The sequence below is a fragment of the Neovison vison genome, chromosome 13 (genome assembly GCF_020171115.1).
Source record: "Neovison vison isolate M4711 chromosome 13, ASM_NN_V1, whole genome shotgun sequence".
Taxonomy (NCBI): Eukaryota; Metazoa; Chordata; class Mammalia; order Carnivora; family Mustelidae; genus Neogale; species Neogale vison.
In genome coordinates, this window is record NC_058103.1 from 101297245 (window position 1) to 101323962 (window position 26718).

Genomic DNA, 26718 nt, shown 5'->3' on the forward strand with positions numbered 1-26718 from the left:
GGTAGCCTCTTTCATTTCTAGCCAAATTTCTATTTTCATGAACAGGGCCATTTTTTCCCCTTTAACGAACAGTAGCCACTTAAACTAGGTCAGTGTTTAAACTTCCCTTTTGCTTCAAAGAGGAGTTGAAATGTCTGACTCGGCACACAGTGCATTCCCGACTCCCAGACCCGAGTTCCTGACTCCCAGACAGGAGCCAAGCAAACTTTTTGTTTTTCAACCTGCTGGTCAGAGAGGATTAGGCTATGAATCCACGAAGGCACCCCGTCGGCTGAATTAGGAAGTGGGAAGTTGTCCACAGAGCTGTTTCCTCCGTGGTTTCTGCACAGCTCCCACTAAGCCTGCTCCACGAGAGGCTGGGCCAACTCTGCTCCTCCTGTCATACCCCACTCCCAACCAGGACCGTGGCCTTGGGCTCTCAGGAGGGTTGGGGCTGGTGACCACCGGGAAGACAGTAAGGGAGTCTCAACCCCCTCTAAACCTCTAACCACGACAACATGCAAAAAAACCAAAAACTCACGTCTAGTTATTTCAGCAGCAAAATATAATGGGAAAATAGGAAGACGAGAAGAGTAATTTAACGAGTTTACAGAATCTTTACCCTTTTGTAGAGGAAACTCTTGATTCACTAGCCATCAGAACCCAAGGGTTAAACATTTGTCTTAACTTTGGCTTTGATCTTCATGCTAGAAAGCAGGATTGGCTAATGACTTTTTATATTCCCGGTGGTACGGGATGACTGAGGAAGACAGGGAAATGCAGAGACAGGTACCAGGGATAGGACATTATTAATTAACTGTTAAGAATGGGACATTATTCGCTTGGGGAATGAATAGGTATTTAGCCTGGGGACTTAGAATAGATAGAACATTCACCAATTACCAGAATCCCCAAGGCTTTCTAGGTGTTACTCATGGTATAGATGTGTACCTAAATTAAAGGTTTCCTCTGCTTTCATGTAAAACTTCCTTTAAAGCCATGACAAGAATCCTGGGATAGATAGACCAAGTTTTGTCCAGCAATGGCATTATTTTCTGGAAGTCTTTTAAATGTAGCTAAAACACATGGAGTTAGTACTTCCTAATACATTTGACTATTACCTTATAGTGTGCAAAACATTTTTATATTATTAGTCTTCAGAATTATTTGATTTCTAGAATCGTTCTTTTTTCCTGAGATTCTTTTTTTTTTTTTTTAAGGTTTATTTATTTGAGAAACAGAGAGAGAGAGAGAGAGAAAGAGGGGCAGCAAGAAAGGGAGAGAGAATATCAAGCAGACTCCCCAGTGAACACAGAAACTGATGCGGAACTCGATTCCAGGACCCCAAGATGATGACCTGAGCTAAAGTCGGATGCTTAACCAACTGAGCCACCCTGATGTCCCTTTCCTACTGAAATTCTAAACCAAAGTCTGACTCCCACTTCTGAATCCCTCATTCTGCTAAGTACAGTTAAAACATTTTTCTCTTCTTTTCACTTTAAATTGTGTGCTTCCTTGACCTTTAGGAAGAGGAGATGTATGACAGAACATCTGGCCACCATCAGGGTTCTACTCAGAAGCTCTGTGAAGGGTATGTCCTGCTACCGCTCATTTGGTCCACTTTTGCCCCTTCTGCAAGTCATGGGACATACAGCCAACCATGAGTCTTTCAAACAATGACCTGATGGTCCAAACTGCTTTTGTAATGAAGAAACAAACTAGGCAGAATATTCTAGGACATTTGAGGAGAAGCGGTTCATTTTTTTTTTTTTAAGATTTTATTTATTTATTTGACAGAGATCACAAGTAGGCAGAGAGGCAGGCAGAGAGAGGGGAAGGGAAGCAGGCTCCCTGCTGAGCAGAGAGCACGATGTGGGGCTCGATCCCAGGACCCTGAGATCATGACTGGAGCCAAAAGCAGAAGCTTAACCCACTGAGCCACACAAACACCCCTGGTTTTCTCTTTTTTAGTCAAGAAAAGAAGACATACACTCATTTAAAAACTGGAATGAACCAAGAGCACGTGGGTGGTTCATTTGGTTTAGTGTCCGACTCTTGATCTCAGCTCAGGTCTTAATCTCAGGATTGAGAGTTCAAGCCCTGCTTTGTGCTCCACACAGGGCACAGAGCCTACTTAAAACTTAATTAATTAATTAATTAACAGATAAAGATGGAATGAACCAGAATACTTCATATTAAGATAAATGAGATTCTTATCTTAATTCTGGGGTTAGTATTGGTATCCATTATACTAAGAATAAAATACGAGAAAAAAAAACGATTAATATTTTCAGGAGACAACGTTATAGAAAAGATCCCATTTATTTATTTACTTTTAAAAGAGCCCATTTAAACTAAGAACAGAAGTTATAAAATGACAGTAATAAACTTAATAACAAATGTGAAAGAGTTACATAAGAAAAGCACAAAGATTCACTGAAGGTCCTACAAGAAGAGCTGATGAAGACACAGACCCCACGTTTGCAGATAAAAAGACTCAGTCATAGAAATGCTCGCCTTCTCAAAGTGCTCCAGAGAGGCCATGCAACTCCAATTTCAAGTCTAAAGAGATTCTGAAACTTTGACACGATGATCCTAAATTTTATCTAGAAGAGTGAATGAAGGTGAACTACCAAGAACTCATTTAAGAAGGAATACAATTAGAGAGGTCCTGCCTAAACAAATGTAAAAACATATTCTAAAACTAGAGGAATTGCACAGTATGGTACTGGGGGAAAGGCTCAAGAATAGAGAAAAGAATCAGTGGGAAAGAAGAGACCAGAAATGGAATACAGACGTGCATCTAATAGAGGATAAAGGCAGCACTTCAGAGAGGAGGATGAAGAATGCATTCTTTAATAGATTACTTTTAGAACCATTATATGAATACCCATTTGGAAAAAGTTCTAGGGGGTGTGGTCTCTGGCTCCAGAAAAGGAAATTTTAGATGATATGAGAAGCTAAACTTTAGAACTACAGAAAGGTTCTAGAGAAAATATGTGTAGGATTGTATAATTTGGGGGTGAGAAAAACAATCTAGGAAAGACCCCTGCTCCCCCCACAAAAGACCCAGTGCTAATGATACAACCCCCACACTGTTTTCTGTTCCACAGGCCTGTAGAGCAGTGCTTCTCAAGCTCTTAGAGGAGTCACCCAGGACGCTTGTGAAAAACAGATGCCTGAACCTCCCCCAACCCCACTGAAAACCGCCTCCCCAGGTGGACTGAGCCCCTGCCATGTTTTGGAAGCCTCTGCTCTAGGGCACAAGACCACAGTGCGGAGGGGGCAGAAGGCTGCCAGAGCCTTGCACTGCTGAAGACCCCCAGTGCTGCTCACAGGGAGGTTCACCTTTTATAATGTCCCCTGGGAGCGCATGTCCCTTTTATAGAAGAAATACATGCATTAAACAAATACACTCCCCATCCCTTCCCCCCATTTCATCATCAACAAAACACAAACAACCCCTCGAATCTCCTAGTTCAGAGGCTCACTGCAGCACAGCAAATATATTGCCTCACTGATTTGCATTTGATGTTGCACCAAACGGTAGCACAGGCAACAATTCTTAAATATCTACTCCTAACCCCGAACCTGGGCTGTTTTTAGGAATCACCCAAGAAATTTTGAAAGATCATATAGTTGAGTCCCACCCCAGGAACTCTGATTTTCACTAGGATGGAGTCCAGAGACTGACATTTTTAAAAAGATCTACGGGGCCTTCTAAATGAGAGGGAGGGGCGCCTGTGTGGCTCAGTCACTAAGGGACTGCCTTTGACTCAGGTCACGATCCCAGGATTCTGGAATTGAGCTCCACGTTGGGCTCCCTGCTCAGTGGGAGCCTGCTTTTCCCTCTCTCCCTCCCCCTCCCCCTGCATGTGTTCCCTCTCTGTGTCTCTGCCAAATAAATAAATAAAATCTTTTATAAACAAATACATAAATAATAAACGAGATGGAGTCCATTGGCTTGTGTCCAAAACATGCCCTGCCCTCAGAGGTCCACATCTTAATGAGACATGGAATCCCGAGTGTTGTACCACCAGGCAGACCAGGATGCGGGAGGTAAGGACATTTTAAACAGATGCCACAGACATAGGGAAGAGAAAGAGATCTGAGAAGGCTTATTGGAGGGGATGGGATCTTGTTGAGCCTAGATAAGACTTGGGGCATGGAAGGGGAGCACCCAGGCAGAGGAGGGAGAAAAAGGGATCATTAGAAACCTTATTTTGGTTAGTAATTAATTATTTTATTTTCCTCCCATAAGTTCTCTGGAGAACATCTCAGTATGGATCTCTATGTATATGTATGCCTCTTACATAATTTTGTAACAAGAGTTTGTCATGTTTAAGAATAGGATATGATCGTGGGTTTAGCATGCTTCTAGACAAGGGTGTCCTTCCTCCAGCCCAAGAAGAAGGCAGACAAGGGTCATGTGCTTTAAAATATCTACCATATACAAAACGCTGAACTGGACTCGCTCTTTTCAGAAAATTCAAATGCCGTAAGTCTTCTTTAAATGACCCAACCAGTTATGGAGGAGGGTGATGAGCAATTTTGCCAAGAATTTTTCAAATAGGCAAGCCACCCTGCGCAAGTTCAATGAATTCATTACTAATTCATTTCATTCTGTGATTTCTCTTCTCTGCCATTCATCCCTCCCCAGACTAGGCAGATGTGAACACTTGAAGCTGAGTAGGTCAAGCGGAAATGTGCCTATTTTCTTGTGACGTTTATAACCTTACACGATTGATTCCAATTTTGATGTCTTTCCTTAACAGGTCACACAAGGTTGTTGGAAAAATCTTTACATAATAACTGTATTAGGAAGCGTTGCCTCCCGCTTTGGGGGGTAGGCAGGAGAGCCAGAAAGGAGGGGCAATAGTACAGAGCTTCAGCTATGATCGGGTTATGATACTTCACATGTCACCATGATTGCATTCAAAGCATTTTATAATGTTCTTATTAATACTCAATGCAGCACCACTAGAAAAGGGAACACAGACTATTCTTACTTCCTTTAAAAAAAAAAAAAGAAAGAAAAGAAAAAGAAAAAAAGAAATTGAAGTACAGAGTTAAATAATTTGCTCTGCTTGGTTCCAGGAAACCTAAGGTGGAGAAAAAAACTCTCCTTGTCACCAGGCAGGCTCCTGCCTCCCACTCAGAATGGAACAGATCCACTCCCGCTGCTTCTGGTGGTTCCTGACTCACCTTCACACAAGGAGGATACACTGAGTCACAATGGCATTGACTTTTATTCACCATGTTTGTACTTGTATTGGTGGAGAAAGGGGAGTTCCATGGACATTGCAGAATGAAAAGGAGGGACATAAAACGCAGAAGGACAAAGCTTATAGCATCCATCATTTCTACAAAGAGTAAATGACACAAAGAGAAACCAGAAGATGCAGGACATGCCCTGGGGACCGCACACATTCCTGAGGGGAGAGGTGCCTCACCCACAAGCAAGCATCACACCCAACCCAGGTGCTATGAAGGAGCTGCCAGTGACTTGGGAACCAGGAGGGCAGGTAGGGAAATGTGAAAAGGCCAGAGAGAAAGATGGCAAATTCTGAAGAGGATAAAGAAATATAAATCTTTTCTGACTTCGAGGGACTTATAGTCCATCTACACAGTATGACGCACATACAGACAGACAGCCTGCAAGATTGCATATAATTAAGTACCAAATAAATAGCTCCATGGCAAGGGCTGATTTGAAGAAGGAATGAACTCAGTGAGCTAAATCAAAAGTTTCCAGGAAATGAGCCTTTATGCAGGCCTCAGAGGATTCTGATAAATGGCAAGAAAGGGAAGGGAGGCCAGTCATGAAGAATGGCCTGACCAAGAAGTGAATTCTAGCCCGACTCTAAAGCATGGACATGAGAATCAGTTCATTCATTCATTGTTCAATTAATCAATCAATATTTATTAAGAACCTGTTGTATGCTGGGGCAACTCGGTGGCTCAGCCGGTTAAGTGTCTGCTTTCAGCTCAGGTCATGATCTCAGGGTCCTGGGATTGAGCCCCATGCCAGCCTCCCTGGTCAGTGGGGAGTCTGCTTCTCCCTCTCCCCCTGCAGTTCCCCCTGCTCATGCTCTCTCCCTCTCTGTCAAATAAATAAATAAAATCTTAGAGAGAGAGAACCTATTGTGCGCAGGCACTATGTTAGGATCTAACAGCAGGGACAAGGCATTCAGCGGCCCCACAGGAGTTTACACATCCCAGAAGGACTACAGGAAAATAAGAGTTGGACAGGGGCAGCCTGGAAGAGATTTGAGACAGCACCACATTTTGGCCTTTAGCCTGTTTTCTGTAAGAGCTGAGAGTTTTTGAGTAAGAGTGACAGGTGCAAAGCTCTTATTACCAGGAAAATGACTGTGGCAATGCTGTCTCTATGAACTACAGGGGGAAGACAGTGAAGATCACTTAAGAAACTCCTGGGATGGTCCCAGCCTAAGAGATCACAGATTCAACCCAGGGTGACAGCTGGGAAAAGGAGGACACGCTCACAGGACTTGGAAACCAGCAAGAGTCCAGAAGAGAAGATAATGACCAACAAGGTCCCAGACGAATCCAATCTAGATGTCTAGAGAAATACTAAAAGGCAAACCAGTGAGGAAGAGAAGGTAAAGGGGATATTTTCTCTGGCCCCAGGATTGGAATGTTCTGGAGGCTGGGCTTTTTATCAACCACCGTCTCCATTTTTGTACTATTGATATTCCCACTCTGGATCTCTCTCTTTTTCTCTAGCCTGACAAAATCTGTTCTTGGGTGGCTTTAGATGGTCTGATAGAGTAGTTCACAGTGAGGTGCTAGTAACCAACCAACAATTTATCAAGACCAATGCAGTAGCTCAGAGGGACCGGTAACGGTCAAGCTTGGCATTGACCGTAACCACGGAGGAACCACTCTGGGCAGAGGGCTTTCCAAGCGTGGTAGAGACAGCCACTGACTCTGTGCATCTAACTCCAGAATGGCCTCAGACAACTTTCTATCTGTCCCACTTCTGAACACTGCTCTATCATTTTTGCTTCAGTAAGATAGTTAGAAAGGATTGACTGACTGGTTGCATCCCTGTCCTTGTAAGATGGTATCCTGGAGGACAACCCCCAGACTTCCTCTGGGGACATGTTTCGTAGCATGTTACCTTGCTTGGGCCATAGAGTTCCTGTGCTCTAGGGCTTTCAGTCACCTGGGAGCTTGTTAAAAGGCAGATTCAGAATCAGTAGATCTGGGGTGAGGCCTGGAGTTCTGTCATTCTCATAACATCCCAGCTGGTGCCTACACTGCTGGCCCAAGGACCCATAGCTAAGAATGTGCATGTGTATGGGAACAGACAGCTCCCCTTCCCAGCAGACTTTGGATTCCTGCCTTAAATCCCTCCTCTGCCACTTTTCAGATGGGTGACCCTGAGCAGGTTTTTGTTTCCCTGTCTGTAGGAAGAAAACTAACACCTACCTCAAAGGAGGTATAGACGCAGGTGGGTCCTCAGGAATCGTTCGTTGCGATAACGGATTTCTCTTCTCTTCTGGATGCTGGGAAAAACTGTGAAAATTACAGGCACATACTCCCACAAGGAAAGGGAAGGTCTCCAGAGGCACTAACTGAGAATGCAATGCACAAGATACCTTCAGAAACTAAAAAAGCCACTGAAAACTTTTATCATCATGAAACCCTGCATAATTACAAACACATCCAAAAATAGCATGATCCTGTGTTTGTCTCAGTGATTTATAACAGCAAGATCTCCTACATGATTTCCCAGTTCTAAAATTTCCATCCTCCAGTTTGTAGGAAAGAAAGCATTTTTTTTTTTTAGATTTTATTTATTTACTTAAGAGAGAGGGAGACAGTGGGTGGGGGGAGGAGGTGCAGTAGGGCAGAGGGAGAAGGAGGAGATGCAGTAGGGCAGAGCGACTCTCTGCTGAACACGGAACCCAGTGTGGGACTCACAACCCTGAGATCAAGATCTGAGCTGAAGGCAGACATTTAAGTAAATGGGCCACGCAGGCGCCTGGGGAAAAAAGCATTTGAAGAAGCCAGGATACCTGGTTCAACCAACCTCAGTGTGTTGGAGCTTCTTCAACCTTCCCTTGCAAGAATCCTTCCTTCCCCAAAGTCAGAGTCCACCCTGCACTGAGAATTATTGTCCTAGTACATTATGAAGTTTTTGATCCAAAATGTGTCATTTACATGAAACTAAAAAAATGCATTTACCATCATGAACCAGAATAGTCTCATATTTGGAATTCTTTGTCATAGGTGAAGAAATAAACCTTGACATTTCTACATTTTGAAAAAGCAAACCCCTAGCTCTGTAAATGCAGTTTTTGTCAGGCTAAATATCAACATTCCTTTGCATGTATTAATCCTTTAACCCCCAAAACTCAAGTATGTGAGCCAAGTGAACATAACTGCATAAATATCGGGCTCCAAAATAATCTGCCTCTTGTTTTACAGAGAGAGTGCCTAGGATTTCTTTTTAAAATCTCTCCCTTTTACTTTCTCTATCCCTTACCCAGAAAAACTCCTACTCAGAGAAAGCCACACCTATCACTAAGAGCTAACCAACCTTTCAAAAAAAACATTGGGAGTAAACGGTAAGAGCTATTCAAAACCAAAGGAAATGCCAAGACACTTTAAAAAAAAAAAAGTTTTACTCTCGATGCAAATGAAGCTACGGGGACCGGAGGGGAGCAGAATAAACAAAACAATTAAGCCATTAGCACATCTCCTAGGAGACAAACGGCCTTTGGAGGCGGGCAAAACCAGATCCCACTCTGGCAGGTGAACGGTTAGCCCACTAAGGGAAAAAAAAAAAAAAAACAAAAAAAAAACGGCAGTAAATTCTCCTCTTTGAACCTGAACAGACAGAAACTTGGTCAGCTAATAATTTTATATTCTGATGGTCCACATCGCCGAACAAGGAAAACCTTCTTATCCTCTCTGGTACTGATTTCTTCCATCACCAAACGTAGCCTAACCAGCACACTGTGACAGCGAGGAGCTGGAAAGCGAGGTCACAGGTCACACCTGATTTGGAAAGGTTCCCTTGGGCATTGGGAAATTCTCCTCAAAGGGCTTTGGTGGGTTCTGCTTCCATGTCTGCTTGGGAAGAACAGCACTATCCCTTAAAGGGATGAGTTGGGACTGCCTTTGGGACCGGCTGTGTGGCCTCCGGCAATCCGGTAACTCTCTGGGTCCCAAGTGAAGGAGGGTTGTAGTGAAGAGAGTGAGAGTCAGATCCAGAAGCCATTCCAGCCCACCAGCTTCTTCGGCCGCCTCTGCCTTCCAGGAGCTGAGCTGAAGTTGCTGATATCCTGTTCTATTAAGAGAAAACTCAAAAGGAAGCTCAAAACTTAAAAGGTTTTATCCGAGGGGGCTATTTTTATCTTTGAAAAAACATTTTCAGTTTACAATTAGTTAACTGTCTACTCTAATCCACCGGCTCTCATCAATCACTCACCCGCTGGAGGCCGCAATGCCATGGCCAAGTTGCTCGGGAAGGCTTTCAGCTCTTTCCCTGCATTTCCGGTCTAGTGGGGAACAACAGTGTGGTTGCGTTCAGCAAAGCTGCTGATTGTACCAAGTGCTAGGCACCTCTCCAGGTGATATGAAAACACAAAAATGAGTGTGACTCGGTGTCCCTTTAAGGAGTTTATACAGCCTAGTCATGATGTAGGAAGAAGCAAAGGCAAAAGAAAAACTAACTTCCTTACTACCTACAGCCCATTCACAAGTCCTTAAAACAGGCAGAGTGACATTCCTCCAGGAACTCAGCTGCCTAGATGTTAACGCTTTGCTAAGGGCAAAAGGCAAGCTTGGCCTGACCCCGTGGATCCTGTAAGTCTACTTTAACATGTAAGAATTCCTTTGGAAACTTCCTTTATCTCTACCTCCCAAGATACACCTTGGCAGACACTCCCCAAGCATATGGCCCACCGATATACATCCGGAGGGTCTTGTGACTAAAGGTTTTATTAGACAGTAATGGAAGACCTTTTCCTAACAATAGCTAGCCCCTCAAGGTCCTGGAAGCCTCGCTTCCAAAATTCCTTAGAGACTCACACTATCCCTAAGCCCCTCCCAACTTACAAGTATATACTGGGCCTCTACTCACCACCCAGGTGCAGCGCTTTCTGCCCAAGGGTCCTGTCTCTGTGTTGTAATAAAACCACCTTTTTTTGAGACCAGAGATTTCTCAAGAATTCTTTCTTGGTGGTTGGCTTCAAACCCTAACATCTTTCCTACATCAGCAGGACAGGGCAATAAGCAAATACTTAATGAATTACTATCACTCAAAAACCTCTTGTTGGGGGCGCCTGGGTGGCTCAGTGGGTTAAGCCACTACCTTCGGCTCAGGTCATGATCTCAGGGTCCTGGGATCGAGTCCCGCATCGGGCTCTCTGCTCAGCAGGGAGCCTGCTTCCTCCTCTCTCTGCCTGCCTCTCTGCCTACTTGTGATTTCTCTCTGTCAAATAAATAAATAAAATCCTTTCAAAAAAAAAAAAAAACCTCTTGTTGGTAGGAGGGCCCCAACTGACCTTGCCTGTCTCAACTCCACTACTCCTGGTCTATAAGAATCTCAAAATGTCATTCAGAATGTTCTAACTGGTGATGATACTTATCTTTCCAGACCCCACCAGTTACTCGGACTTCTCCCCTTTCCTCCTGCCTCACCTTGGAGGCCATTTTTTTAATACTCTGGAGAGCTTAGAACATCTCACACCACCCAACCTGGAGCGGAGTGTGGAAAACATACTCCAAAAAGCTCAAAAAGTCCAAGTCTGCCCATTCTATCAGTTGATGAGTTCCAGCAGAAAGATTTCACGAGGACAGTTTGAATTTACCAGTATTTGGATTACCTGTGAATTTTAAACATCTGAATTCAACCAGTCTTACAAAACCACAAAGCAACTAAAAAACATACTGTCTGCTCCAAAATCCCATTTCGATTCTTGTAGTCCCTTTGTCCCTCTGTATCTCTGCCTGTTCCTGAAACCTCCACATTTAGGAAGATCCCCGGCAAGATACAATAGATTCATTCCATTTTCTGGGAGAACTATCTTTTTTCACAGATTCCAAAACAGCTGGGGGTGGGGGCGGGAAGGGGGCAAGCGGGTGGTGATTGCCCTGGTTTTATAGCTGGCTGGTGAGTGAAGACAGGTACGATGGGCAGACGGATTTTCCTGCCTCCAGTCAATGAGTGGCTCGGCTTTCAGGTGCCCTTTTAAGTATCTTTATCCTCCTCCTCTCTGTCCTCACCATTCCATCTCTCCAGAGGCAAGCTGAATGAAGCGAGGAGTGACACCGACATCAGACAACTTCATCGTTCCCAGTAAAATCAAAGGCCCCGGTGACATTTGAATCACAGGGTGCTTTCACTGCCTCACCCCTCCCTGTTTCACTCCATCAGCTGAGTAACCAAGAGCAGCAGTTTATAGGCGTGGATTTAAGGAGCACTACACTGCGTTGGAAGTTCCGCCCTCTCTCTACTCAAAATAAAGACCAAGAGGGCAGTTTTAAAGACTACTCACACAGAGAAGGAAATGCAAGCATTTTTCCCCAATAGGCTTAAAAATAGCACTGGGGGTGCCTGAGTGGCTCACTTGGTTGGGCGGCTGACTTCAGCTCAGGTCATGATCTCCAGGTTCTGGGATCAAGACCCATGTGGGCTCCCTGCTCAGCAGGAACCCTGCTTCTCCCTCTCCTTTTTGCCCCTCCCTCTGCTTGTGTTCTCTTTCAAATAAATAAATAAAATGTTTTTAAAAAGAACACAAGTAATGAGAAACTCAGACGGCATTGAGGCTTCTCTCAAACTTTCTAAAAAACAAAAGCAAAAACAAAAATAGCGGGCGCCTGGGTGGCTCAGTGGGTTAAGCCGCTTCTTTCGGCTCAGGTCATGATCTCAGGGTCCTGGGATCGAGTCCCGCATTGGGCTCTCTGCTCAGCAGGGAGCCTGCTTCCTCCTCTCTCTCTCTGCCTACTTGTGATCTCTCTCTGTCAAATAAATAAATAAAATCTTAAAAAAAAAAATAGCACTGTATACCTAGTAGAACAAATCACAAAAGGAGGTAGGATACAAAGATGAATAAGGGCTGTAAGGGCTGTAAGTCTACTTTAACATGTAAGAATTCCTTTGGAAACTTCCTTTATCTCTACCTCCCAACATACACCTTGGCAGACACTCCCCAAGCATATGGCCCACCGATATACATCCAGAGGGTGTGTATGAAAGAAAAGAAAATGACCAGATGAGACGATAAATGGCACATAAACAATCATGACATCTTTGCAGATAGACTGTCATGGGATTTTGAAGATAATTTCCCACTCTGAGACTCAAGAAGGCGAAATTGGGACAGGCCTCAAAGGAGAGACCGTTGGGATGGGGAATTAACTGTGGCTAAACATCAGCCAAACTGAGAACATCCAAGCCTGTAAGGGACACAGCAATTAGCTGGACCTGGCCAGGCAATCCAGGTAAGAGATGAAACAAAAAGGTTAAACTGAAGCAACACTGCAGAGGTCGAATCCATCGGACTCGGCAACTGGCAGACTCCTGCATTCGGTACCTCTTATATTTAGAGACATGAAATACACCTGTGCCACCTGACACTGACCCACCACTGCTGCAAAAACTGAAGGCTAATTCATCACCCCAAACAAAGACAACAGTGCCTATTGTCTCTGTAGACCACACAACATTTCACATGCTGGCACTCCACAGTCATCGGAGAGAGGTGCTAAGCAGGCTTCCACCAAGGACGAGAAAAGGGGGCTGCGACCAAGGTGGGAGGAGAAAGCTGCCCTTCGTGCAGCGGCCTTAATTATGTGTCTCACTTCTGGACAAGTGCAAACTATGTTTCCTGCCATCTCCAAACTTTCTGCAACTAGAAAGGCAAGAGCCTCGTGAGGAAAGGACAGGACAGTAGATAGAGGATGTGGCTGGGGCTTGGACAAGGGGACAGAAAGAGCTAGAAGGAAGACACTATCCAAGCTCCAACTTTCTTTCTCCTACACCCCAAGCCCTAGTCCTAGATGACAAAAACAGAGTACAGTAATCTTCTCCACCATCCAGTCATTGGAACCCAGCAATTTCTTTCTCGCTATGTGCCCTCAATGAACAAATATTAATTTTATAATTAATAAGAATAAATCCTTACCAGGAAAATAAGGAACTGTCAATAATTTACATAAAGTCAAAACCTTATGCCCTTGATTTATATTTGAAGTCATACTGGAGGTACAGACTTTTCTTTGTGATCACTGGAGAATTTAAAAACATAATAAATGTAAGACCAATGCTGTGAGTCTGTTTTTATGTTTTATTTTTATTCTTTAATTTTTTAAAGATTTTATTTATTTGTCAGAAAGAGAGAGAGAGAAAGCGAGCACAGGCAGGGCAAGTGGCAGGCAGAGGGAGAAGCAGGTTCCCCAATGAGCAAGGAACCTGACGTGGGGCTCGATCCCAGAACCCTGGGATAATGATCTCAGCCCAAGGCAGAGCTTAACCAACTGAGCCACCCAAGCATCCTTTTATACTTTATTCTTATTCTGAAAAATCAGGTTAGTTGCCAACAAATAATACCTACCATTACTTCATAGTAACTTACATTGGTTTAGTGTCTATGGGAATCTCAGAAAAAAATTTAACCTACCACCTTCCTTTTCTCTAGTGCTTTATTATGTTTGATTTTCAAACTTTTCCAATAAAAGCAGGTTTAGGACCAAGACCCCTTGATTGTGCCTCAAGAGAAACAGACTTGTAACTCTAGGGCCACCTCTTCTATTAATTTACCAAGTGACCTTGGTCATGCCATTTAAATTCTTTGGACCTTAGAGGATCATCTGGGGAGGCCATAGACCACTTTGGGGATTTATAAATCTTTTTCCCAGGAAAAAAAGCACATATGAACATGGACACAAAGTTAAGCAATTTCATGGAACCCCCACCCAAGAAGTCTCCAGGATATTTCTTATCCTGACAGTCTACTTTCAAATGCTTCTGATCATTGAAAGAAACAAGTATTATTCATAGAGTCATCACCATGATGCAGGCATGTGGAAGAAGGAATGAAGAGACCAGCATCCATGAACTGGTTCTACCAATCCTACCTAATCATATAGTACCTGAGTAGAGCTAGGACTATAGGGTAGGGAGCCACCCTGTCCTGCAATGCAAGACAACGTCTGCTGAGATATCATTGCTCCATACTCCTGCAGACAAAATGGGGACAAGTATCAAGACTGCCCAGTGACTGGAGACATCTACATTATTCTGTGAAACAAAGACCCTCCTCTTAAAAGTCAAAGGGAATTACCAAAGAGTAATTAGTGCCAAGAGCTGAGTTTTGCTTATTTAAAAACCAACCTGATCAGAGATAAGATAAAATGATATCTAAGATTTGCTCCAACATAAACCAAGGGAAGATGAGAATACAGAAAACAGGATTGAAACAATTATATGCTAACAAATTAGACAACCTAAGAGAAATGAATAAATTCCGAGAAACATACAACTTAACCAACACCAAATCATGAAGAATTAGAAAATCTAAACTATTAACAAGGAGACTCAATTAGTAATCAAGAACAGTTCAATAAAGAAAAGTCCAAGACCAGATGGCTTCTCCAGTAAATTCTACCAAATATTTAAAGAAGCATTAATGTCCCCCTCAAACTCAAAATGAAGGAGGAAGGAACACTTTCAAACTCATTTTACAAGACCAGCATTACCTTGATACCAAAACCAGACAAGAGTACCACAAGAAAATTACAGGTCAATACCCCTGATGAACATAGATGCAAAAATCTTCAACAAAATCCGAGCAAACCGAATTCAACAATAAAACAAAATGACCATATATGCCAAGATCAAGTGGGATTCATTGCATAGATTCAGGGATGGCTCGACATCCATAAGTCAATCAGTGTGATACACCCCATTAACAAAATGAAGAAAACAAAATCAGCCACGAGTTGTCAAGTTTGTTGAAGTTGGGGGGTGAGTTTTCTCCCCACTTGTGTAGTTTAAAATTTTCCATTTAGAAAAAGAGAGAGAAAGTCAAAGTGAAAGCCCATGGGTTAATGGATTTTTGAGAACCATGTCCAAAGCCAAATTAATCCTCAATTCACATCTTGTTGAGGAGCCCACAGATAGCACAGCCTGTGGCTCACAGAATATGGAACTGACATGGGGTTATTTGGGGCACCATCTTACGGGCCAAGATAGGGCTTTCAACCAAGACAAAAAAGGATTTTTGTGTGTGAAGCAAGTCTTTGTCCACATGGCAGCTCAGTGCTGGCCGAAACGGCAGAATTAAGCAGTGAGCGGTATTGTCCCCACCTGTTCCAAACAGAATTGTTCCACCCTTCTGTCCAACGGGCCATCCAGCCCAGTCTGGTTTGGCATGGTTCACTGCAATCTCGGTTTGGACTTACTTGTAAAATTTTTGTTATGTTCACAAAGCTCCCTTTAACCGACAGAAAATTATTTTTCTTCTGGTTGTTAGCTTCTGCTTTTACTTGTTTTCTCCAACAAAAATAGCAATTTGAAGATGATATTGAGTCTCCATAATGCAAAAGAACCGTAGTTCCAATTCCTTGTGCTTTGGGAACTTAGCAGGAGATCAGGAGCCACGGGGGCCTCGGCCGTACACAGAGGTTCAGAGGGCCGGCCAGGGAAAGACTGAAGCTGTCGCAGAGTCTATTCCTGCCTCAGTGTATTCACCCAGCTAAGGCGAGCTGAATGAAAAGGCTGAGAGGGTGGGAAACTGTCGCTGAGCCATCAGGGAGCCCTCTCCCACGCTGACTCTGGGCTTGGCCATGCGGCTGGCTTTGGCCAACGGGACAACAGCAAGCATGATGCAAGCTGAGGTTTAAAGAAAGTGTGTGCTAGGGGCACCTGGGTGGCTCAGTTGGTTGGGCATCTGCCTTTGGCTCAGGTCACGATCCCGGGACCTTGGCCTTGAGCCCTGCATGGGCTCCCTGCTCAGCAGGGAGCTTGATTCTCCCTCTGTCCCTCCCCCTTCCTTGTGCGCGCACACTCTCTCTCTCTCTCTCTCTCTCTCTCTGTGCGTTAAATAAATAAAATCTTAAAACAAAACAAAACGTGTGTGCTCTTTCACTGTTCTTGGGAACCCTGTACCCACTGCTATGTAAACAAGCCAGGACTGGCCAGTTGTGACAAGAGACACAAGGCCAAGTCATCTCCACTGCCCCCACTTAAATTGTGCCAGCTATCTGACGGGGAGTGAGGACGTCCTAGATCATCCAGCCCTAGCCAAGCCATCAGCTGACCACAGGGATCTGAGGAGCCAGTCCAGACCACAACTGCCCAACCCATGCACAAATCATGAAAAATATAATGAATGTTTATTACTTAAACTACCAAGTTTGGGGTAGTTTATTATACCAAAAGCCAGCAGACACAATAGGGCAAGAAAAGGTGACTAATGTACTGAACATCCTGGGATACAACCCCTAATAACCCTTTACATAACATTCAATGGGACTTAATAATGATCTGATTGTATGTCAACTGTCATTAAAATAATCTGACGTAGATCCACAATTGACTACACTCCCTAATATTCATCTCAACACAATGTTTGCTACAACTCTTGGAATGGAATCATATGGGCTTCGGGGGGTTACCAACCTCCTAAAACTATATGAAGATTTACATATTTATGTGTCTTTTCTTAATTGGAAAAAGATGTTAAAAGTATGGAGCATTAAAAAAAAAAGTATGGAGCATAACATAAACACCTATGCACACACTGCCTAGAATTAAAGATACTATTTTATTGAATTTGTTAATACATAAAGCAAATAAAATATAATCAATAGTATTAAAGTTAGTCATCTGACCCCAGCCTTCTCCCTTCTCTACATCTCTCTCTCTCTCTCTCTCTTTTTTAAGTAATCTGTACACCAAAGCTAAGCCTTGAGTTCACAGCTCTGGGATCAAGAGTCAGACTCTCTACCAACTGAGCCAGCCAGGAAGGCCTCTCCTCCCTCTCTAGCAGCTTAAATTTGGTATCTTTCCAGTCTATTGATTTGTATTTTAGCAGAATACATCCCTAAACAATATATATAATTTTGTGGTTTTTAATTTTTCTTTTTTAAAAAAAGATTTATTGACTTATTTATTTACTCAACAGAGATCACAAGTAGGCAGAGGGGCAGGCAGAAAGGGGGGGGGGGAGGAGGCTCTCCCACTGAGCAGAAAGCCCGATGCAGGGCTCAATCCCAGGACCCTGAGATCATGACCTGAGCTGAAGGCAGAGACTCAACCCACTGAGCCATGCAGGGACCCCTAATTTTTCTTAAATGGTTTTTATTATATGTATCTTTCTACAACTTGCCTCTTCACCAAACACTACTTTTGTGAGATCTATCCATACTGATACCCTATTATCAGTAAGTCACACATACTTAGGCATTCCTCTACTAATAGGCATTTAGATTGGTCCAGTTTATTTTTGGTTTTACTATTACAAACACTGTTGGGACAGGTCAATAGCTTTCAACATATTTTCAGAAGACCTCAGGACACCCCCAAATATTAGGAATCTCTGACAATCTGATGGGGGAAAGTTGAATTGCTATCACTTCGTAGACCTGTTTTGGCATTTGAGCATTCCCAAGTCTTAGAGGAAGCCATCTTTATTTAAGGCTCTAAAGCAGTTTAATAGATACTTCTACATTTCAGTCCAAATTTCCTATAACAAAGGTCTGCATCTACTTGGGACACTAAAAGCAACCTTACTTTCTTGTTGTTGCTGAAAAGCCCTATATTAGAAAATGATACTGCCCAAACCATTCTATTGCCAAGAAATAGTATGCTAAGTTGCTGTCAGCATCAAATGCTGGTCAAACCAATTAAATCACTAAGAGACTTACGATATGGTATCCTAATTTTTTATTTGTTTTCTGTCATGTACAAGGACTAACAGGTTAGATTTCTTGGGGTTATCTCTTTCCCCTTGTTTTCTACCTCTTTAGTTTACTGGAGGTCAGAGAGCTTTTTGGCATGACTTTTACTTTTCCACTTACTCTCTGTGTGATATCATCCAGAATGCAAACTTTGTGATATGCAAAATCCCAAAACAAGGAAATTAAAGCCCAGACCCTTATTACTCATAATGGGCAATGTTCTTGGGTCTAAATTATCCCACTCTGGCACTACTGGGTAAAATTAACTAAGATAGATTATTTTTTAATCAACCTTGCCTTCCCTCCCAAGTACGTGAAATAATGAAGCGCGATACAGATGCCTGGATTCAGAAATTTCAAATTAGAAATATGTTATGCAATTGCTTGTGAACGAGCATAAAATTAACAGATCGGGTTCATTACACACAAGGCGGTGTGTAATTCATCTGTGATTTCCCAGTGACTGCCATCATGTTTGATAAGGATTCTGCATATTCAACACGTACGCTATTCCCTCTTCTCCAACTACTGTTGCCTTTTCCACTTTTGGGGTTCAAAGCTCTCCAACTAGTTGCATTCTCTGATAAAAATCACTCATACTTGTTAAGTTGGAGCCAGAGGCCTCAGCACCCACGGGTGTCACATATTTGAGTACCAACATCATAATCTACAGAGAACACCAACGGCACCCACCTTTGAGCCAGGGCTTAGGAGTTTGGAGTGTCACCCAAATCTGCCTGTCCTGCTTCCAACTCTGTACCAGAGAGGGGGCTACATGTCTCAGAAGTGACAGGAAGCTGAGCAGTTCACTGCTGACCCGTGTGGTCCCAGGGGGTACAGAGAGGGCCTCCCCAGGACATAGCTCTGGCGACAAAGTTTCTATACAGTTATGACAGGCTGGATAATCAGGCTACATGGAAATTATTCTACTACCACCTAAATATGATGCTTACTAAGGAAAAGGAATTCTAAAATAGGTGGGAAAATACCAAACCCCACTTGTACATTTGCCCCATAATTACAACTACAGAAAAATGGTGTGCATGGATAGGCTGTAAGGAAACCCAAAGACATGAAAATAATTACTGTTAGGGTAGCAGTATCATGGGTGAGTTCTTCTAAATTTATTCCTTAGGCTCTTTTAAAGTTGATATAATAATGAATCAAAAATAAATGACCTTCCATCTTCAAGCAGCTTTTTCGAAGGAAAGAAAGAAATGCTCATGTCTAGACTCTAAGGAAATAGACTCTAATCCACCACTACAGTTTGGTGAGGAAAGCTTTTTTAGATTGGGATCAGAAAACCTGGATCTTGGCACCAGCTCAGCCAAATCCTCTCTCTAAGGCTTCAGAAGTCATTTAACCACTCTAAGCCTCCCTGTGAAATCCTACCTAAGGATTTCACACAAGAAATCTTTTTTTAAGATTTTATTTTTTCCAGTCATCTCTATGCCCAACATGGGGCTCATACTCACAACCTCAAGATCAAGGGTCTCATGCTCCATCTACTGAGCCAACCAGATGCCCCTAGGGTAGAATTCTTAAACACTCTCCTTGGCCTTCTACAATGTGGTACGTTTTTCTTTTTACATGTAGCATATAATCATAAAGTCCCATGAATGAACTTTGACCAAACACATCAGAACTCAGAACATGGGAGAGAATCATGTGCCCTCCTTCCAAGTAGTTCTTCTGTTTATGCCTGGAAAGAGCCACCTCCTCTCGGTCCTCCAAAGCCTGTTCTATATGATATTTCACATCTTCGGTAAGGCCCATATTTTTCTCCTTTGAGGCTGAATGTAACTTCCAGAAACAGCTGAGGGCCTTGGTATGAAGATGGGTGACACGGCTGAACACTAATATTTTAGGTCAGAAAGGGAGTAAGAAAAAAAGAGTTTCAGCCATTCATTAATGCTTTGTAGGGGCGCCTGGGTGGCTCAGTGGGTTAAGCCTCTGCTTTCAGCTCAGGTCATGGTCTCAGGGTCCTGGGATCGAGCCCTGCATCGGGCTCTCTGCTCAGTGGGGAGCCTGCTTCCCCCTCTCTCTCTGCCTGCCTCTCTGCCTACTCGTGATCTCCGTCTGTCAAATAAGTAAATAAATAAGATCTTGAAAAGAAAGAAAGAAATGTTTTATACATTAATGATACTGTTCCGTGGTGGCAACTAAAAAGGGAAGGCTGACTTTATTGGGTGGTACAGTCCCAGGTTCCATAAAGCCAATAATTCTATTTGGGGGAGCACTCTTAACTAGTTCTGCTTCTCTCAAGTGTGGCTGTCATAAAGATAGGTAAAATTTAAAAAAAAAAAAGAAAGAAAGAAAGAAAGAAAACACAACTTTGCTAGGGTGCCCCAAAACCTTTTGTCTCTGCCAAAATAAATTGTGAAGCTGAAATTCAAAACACAATTTATTTACCATTATTACAGAATGTGCTTGTAAGGCCAGGATGTTTATTTTTAATACCTTTGGCATTTAACCTTTAACCCCTTATTGCTCTGTAAATATTACATCCCAGCAAGGTAAAAAATAATAATAATAAAAATATTAAAAACTCATCATTTTAATCACATACTGATGAAAACATAATCGCTGCTTCTTTGTAAAAAAAAATAGCAGATGACTCATACTTGAAAAAATCATGACTGTACAAAATTTCTACATATTCCATAATGAAGCTCATAAAACTCTGCATTTGTGTATAGGTTCAAAATATTTTTGCTTTTTGAAGCTGATGAAGAAAGCTTTCACAAGTTCTTTTCAAGTAATGAGACCCAATCCTTTCTCATTAGGAAATGCAAAGTACTGCATGTTCTCTCTTTTATTTAGTCTCACATAAGCTCATGACATTAACACTGAGTACAGGAGCAAAAAGTCGTATTCCAAGTCATATTTACCAAAATGCTCATTATCTAGCCGGAAGGAGAACCCCTGAGACAGACCTCAAATTCATGACATTCAGCTGTAGAAAGGAGTAATAACAGAGGTCCAGCATACTGGAAAGGGCAAGGAGGCATTTTCACCTAAAGCGGGGGGTGATGGGTTAAGAAAGAGAAATTCAATTTACAGCCTCACCACTCACACAACTTACATACTTACACTGATGTTTAGATAGCTCTGAATCTGGATGCAGATTTTCCCTGTTGATAGCTTGGAGGTTCCATGTGCTGAAAATACCAGGCAACTCCCTCTCTTAAGGGAAACGCAGTGGGAAGGTGTGGATGTATTAATAAAACACCATTACTGGTATAGAGCCAAAGTTTAGACGGTCTTGCTGGTGGGTGAATGGAAGGAAGCATGTGGTTCTCAGGGATACCATTCTGAGATTTACAATTGAGTGGCTGCTAACAGCTGACTTGCAGGTGTTCAGCCTCTCAGCCATGGCCAGAACACTTGAAAAATCAGCAAGTCCGGCAGAACAATTTGGATTTCCAGCTTCCCTTGAAATATGTAATATGGCCGATCTAACCATGGTAATATGGTAGACATAACTAACCATGATCTAAGGTCAGGTAATGATGCCTTTTTTAGAGGGGCTTATTTGCTCTCTAGGGGCCAGCCTCATCCCGGCAAAAATTGTATCCTGTAGATATTCGTGTTTGCAACCACTCACAAAGCTGAAATCCCTAGCAAGAGTATGGGGTAGGCGGCCTTCACCTTCCCCAACTATCTGCTTCCTCCACTTCTTATCCCTCTCCATCTGCTGCTCCGCTGGCTTTCCCTTCATGTCGCACCAATCAAACTTCTCCCATGAGGCTGGCCAACTCACATTGGCCCCTAGATAACGTCGTGAACTCTAGCTCTTTCCCTAACCCCACTGCGTCCGTCAAAACTTTTGGGGGGATGCCTGGTTGGTTCCGATCTAAAGAGCAACTCATGATCTCAGGCTTATAAATTTCAGTCCGGTGTTGGGTGTAGAGATTACTTAAAAATAAAATCTTAAAACACACACACACACACACACACACACAAAACTTCTCTGTATTTCAACCCAATTTTCTGTTTTGTTTTGGGTTTGTATTGTCGTTTTGGCCCGGAAACTATTAGCAAATCTGATAAACTAATCAGTGGGAATGGACTAGGTTACCTTCCCAGAAAACATCTGAAATCGATTCCAGACTTTCTAAATACATGCCCTACCTTCACCCAAAGGAACTTACCTACCTTGCAGTCAGCTATCTGACAGATTTCTAAGTTCCTAGGTCTATTCCTGTGTACTTTTTATGAGTAACTTGTGCAACTCACTCCCAAGTACTACGTAAGTGAGGAAAAAGGAATGTGACCTGACCACAGTCTGAAGGAATGGCCAATTCAGACTTACTTAAATATTTTAGTGTATTTAACTTCAGAGAAGCCCTATGAATAATAATTTCTGCATTCAAAGCATATGGCAGAGCTACAGACATGGGCTCTAGCCTATTAGACCATTCAAACCATCATGGCCACAAAGCAGAACTTCCCTTGTAAATGATAAAGCCACACGCGACAAAAGAAATCTTAGTAGGGTATGATTATTAATTAAAGACAAAGGAGGGGCGCCTGGGTGGCTCAGTGGGTTAAAGCCTCTGCCTTCTGCTCAGGTCATGATCCTAGGGTCCTGGGATGGAGCCCCGAATCAGGCTCTCTGCTGAGCAGAGAGCCTGCTTCCCCTCCTCTCTCTGCCTGCCTCTCTGCCTGCTTGTGATCTCTGTCAAATAAATAAATAAAAATCTTAAAAAAAAAGACAAAGGAGACTGCCGTACCCTCCTAACCAAGGTCCACTGAATTATAAAGGCAGGCAGAGATTTTTTTTTCTTTTTTCAGTTCTTCAAGTCTCCTATGGAAAAAGGTACAAATTTATATCGCCTGGTAGTGTTGTTGATTCTCCAAAGATGGAGAAAAGTGGTCCAAAGTGAACTTTGAGGAAAGAGACAGGAGGTGAACTGTAAGCTGGATATTATGCTCATGAGTCAGAAAATGACAATATTCCTTATGAGTCACAATTGAATGAGTCTTGGGAGGGCCATGGGGACAAGAGGAGAGTCTTCCTCACGTGCCACCAGACTTCCTAAAAGATCACACACACAAACCCGCAAACAACAGTACAGGTGCTCTCCCTACAGCCCGAGGGCCCGAGGAACTCTATTCTCCAGGCTAAGCCTCAGCCACACCCATGGAAGGCAATGCCCCTTCTCTTCCGGTACTGAGCGGCTGAAGGATGCAGCTGGGCAGACCCAGACAGATGTGACACACAAAATGCAGCCTCATCTGGCTTGAAGGCATCTTACATAAACAGTAAACAGTGTAACTGAGGTTTCTGTTTAAGATGGATGACGCTGCTCTCAGACAACCTCCCATAGCTAATGAACAATCTCTCGAGCCAGGGAAGAAGTGATGCATTTCATTTTTGCCATGCTACTCTACATCTAGTAGATGCAGCGATGGCAAATCTCCGATTTCAGGACAGCAGCTGTTTCAACTTTTTTCTGATGCGCTGATAGTCGCCTGGCTGCCCGCAACGGGGCCATCTGCGCTGTTGGCAGGGAACCCATCAACAGGTAAGTCACACCCTGTCCTCCCATAGACACATTACACAACTCTGGCAACAAGTCTCTTCCTTCCAACATGCCTCCTCTGCACCCATTTGATCAACCACCTTCAAAAGCAATGCAGCCAAACTGAGTATGGAGATTCCGAGGTCTCCAGAAAAGGCATCATAGACTACTTTGGTAGTGTGTCCAGCAAGAAAAATGAATTAACTAAGGGAAAGCTAACTTTCTCAAGGTAGCTCTCAAGTATTTGAATTCAGTTAAGTTTCTTGAAGCTCTTGACATAAACACATTGATTTTTTTTTTTTTTTTTTAGAAATATTGACTCACGGAAAACAATGATAGCAATTCCAAAGTACCAGGACTATCACATTGCTCAGATTCAAGCAGCCAATTAGGTAGTGGCCCAATTCGGTCGCTCCTCCACCCAACCACACACTTACACACACAGTGTAAGTAAATGGTTCTCTCCCAGGGGTTCCAAAAATAATGTAGGTTAGACCGACTTCTTAAAACCTGAAACTTAAGGAGGAAATTTATTTACAGATGAAGTGTCCTCTTAGGGAGGAACAGAAGTGACACAATTTTGGACTACGTAAAAAGAAAAAGCTTGTGTCAAAGATGCCCTTTTAAAGACTGTTTTGTTTTTAGAAACATTCTTTTGAATAAACAGCACTGGGTCTAGAGCTGCTTTTGAGTTTCGACCGTAAGTTCGCATGGGCCTTTGCTACATTTCTCAGGCCGGTCACGCAGGACAGATTTTTTTTTTAAATTGGTGTTGTACTAGTTACCGTTTTTGACTTAACTCCACATTCACAATCATTAAAACCGAACAAACCGAACCAGAAGGGGATCAGGCCATCTACCCGAGCAGGGTTCTTTGAAAAGGAGCAAGTGTGGAAACTATGAAGCCTTGTAGTCGAACTTTTTTTTCTTTCTTTCTCGGATGGACTGTCCATCTCTTCAAAACCGAGTCCTTGCTTTTGTGCTTCGGGAAGAAACGTACACCCCACCGAGACCCGGGGGGGATGCGGCTCAGGTTAATGGGGGCGGAGTTGGGGCTCTCGGGGGCGGGGAGAGGAAAAGTCAGAAGCCAGTCGGAGAAAAAGTCAGCCACTTCCCTGTATTCCCAAAGTGCCAAAGGAAAAAGAACAAAACACTCGACTTCCTCCCGGGCGACCGGTTCGCGGTACACCGAGAAGCGCCAGTCACCTAGCCCTCGGGGAAGGGGTGGGGGGCAGGGGTGGGGGTGTTTACTCGGCCTCCCGGGCGCAGAGACCCAGCGGGCCCGCGCCCAGCGAAGGCCAGGCCGGCCAGGCTGCCGGCTGCGCCACTTTCGCTCTCGGCCGCCCGCCCAGCGCCAGGTGCTCGTCCTACCTGGCGCCCCCGCCGCCCTTTGTGCGGCCCGCTCCGCCCCCGCCAGCGTGCAGCAGCCAGGCGGGACAGCTGCGGGCGGCGCAGGGGGCGGAGAGGCGGGGAGGCGGGGAGGCAGCCGGCGCCCGTGCCCGCCGGCGGGGAGGGGAGCGCGGGGCGCGCAGGGGAGGGGGCGCGGCGAGCCGGCGGCAGCGCCGCAGAGCCGCGCTCCGGGCCGCAGCGGGCGGGAACGCCGGGGCACGGGCGCTGTCGACCGGCCCGGCAGGAAGAGAGGGGTCCCCTCCGAGGGCCGCGCCCCCGAGCTCAGAGCTGCCCATACACTGGCTTCCGACAGCTGGCAGCCATAGCAACCCGGCCACAAAAAGTTTCGCGGCGTCCAGAGCGACTTGAAAGAAAGTTTTCCTTGGCCCCCTCGCTCCCTCTCCCCCGGCCAGGGTTTACGGAAAGCGGCGGGCAGAGCTCGCGACGTGCCGACTCCCGCGTCCACCTTCTCCACCCCTGGCCTGGGCTGCGCGCCCAAGGTGGGTACCCCGCGCCGGCGCTTCCTGCCCCATCCCAGGGTCAGGCGTCCCGGGACGCCGCGCGACCAACTCACCATGGTGACTCGCGCTGCGGTCCCTCCTCTGCCGGGTCCGGCTGCCGGGGAGCTGGGGCTGGATCGCAGACTCCTGGGCAAACTTCAAAAGTTGGTCCCCTTCGCCAAAAACAGGCTCTCGACACCCAAGCACTCACAGGAGCCAATGGGAACCCTGGGGGGACTCCATCCAGGCGGGATCGGCGGCGCTAGGTGAAGGGCGAGAAGGAGGCGACTTAGCAGACGGGGCACATCCTGCCAAAGGCAGGGGTCCACTCGGACCAGGCGCTCGCAACCCGCGTAGATGAGCCCGATGCTCTCCGCGCGTCTGCCCGGCTGCCCAGGATCGCTCCTTCTTTCTTCAGCCACTTACTCTGTACTCCTCCGGCAGAGCCTCGGTTCGGGCTGGGCAATCTGTCCATAAATGGAGAATTCAGCTCAGGCCTGACCAATCAGGGTTTGTTTTCACAGCGTCACTCCTCAGGGAAACCGTGGTAGCCAACAAGCTTGGAGCTGCTGGAGTTTCCAAAGACCTCTGGATCCTGTAGTCCTCCACGCTAGCTTCCAAAGGAACGCCGCTGACCCGGCTCGCTCCCGGGTGCAAGACCTCAACCGCGCAAAACCCTCCGTGAAAGTGAGCAAGACTCTCTCTCTCTTTTTTTAAACGCGAAAATTACAGTAGGTGTGGCTTCCAAGTCGATGTGGTATGATTTTCCCATAACTTTTTTTTTTTTTAAGAAGGAAATATTTTATCAGCATAAAAGATCAGAGTCATGGCTGCAGCCCAAAGGAAATCCCTTTTCTTTCCAATGTCTGGATTGTGAGGAAAGTCAAAAATATCATTTCCCCTACCCCTCCTTTTACCTGAATTTCCTTGGAAAACAAAGGAAGGCTTTTTTTTTTTTTCCGTTTTTTTTTTTTTTTTTTTTCCTTTCCCTCTGTCTCTCTCTTGGGGACTTTTGAATTGTGAAAAAGTTGCATTGCAGTGAACAGAGAGACAGGAGAAAGGTAAGTGAGGGAAAAAGCACCCACCCACCTCAGTCAACCCTATCTGTTGAGAACAATTAGCTGTACAACCATACCTGCAAAGCCGAATTATTCCAGAATATGGAGTTTCAAGGCATGGAGTGGGCAGTGAGAAGGACATTGGAGGTGGGGGAAGAATCCTGAAATAAGGTAGAGAGTGTGGTCTTATTGTTTTAAGCGTTCAGAAGGTAATCTTGGTGGGTTACAACATGACTGTTCTCCCAGGATCTGTGGCAGGTAAGAAATGAAAACTTCTGGCTTAGAGAAAGTATGTAGCATTATGATTTATTGTTTATGAACTTT

The 26718-nt window shown here is 44.4% G+C and overlaps 1 protein-coding gene across 1 annotated transcript in view; it reads right to left on the reverse strand.

Moving 5' to 3' along the window:
• Positions 1–25796, reverse strand: part of MYO1E (myosin IE) — a 195259-nt gene extending 169463 nt beyond the window's left edge. Inside the window, exon 1 of the mRNA XM_044230483.1 lies at positions 25411–25796. Within this exon, the coding sequence (XP_044086418.1) occupies positions 25411–25413 (3 nt within the window). The 5' untranslated portion in view covers positions 25414–25796. The remainder of the gene's footprint in view (positions 1–25410) is intronic.
• Positions 25797–26718: the final 922 nt, after the last annotated feature.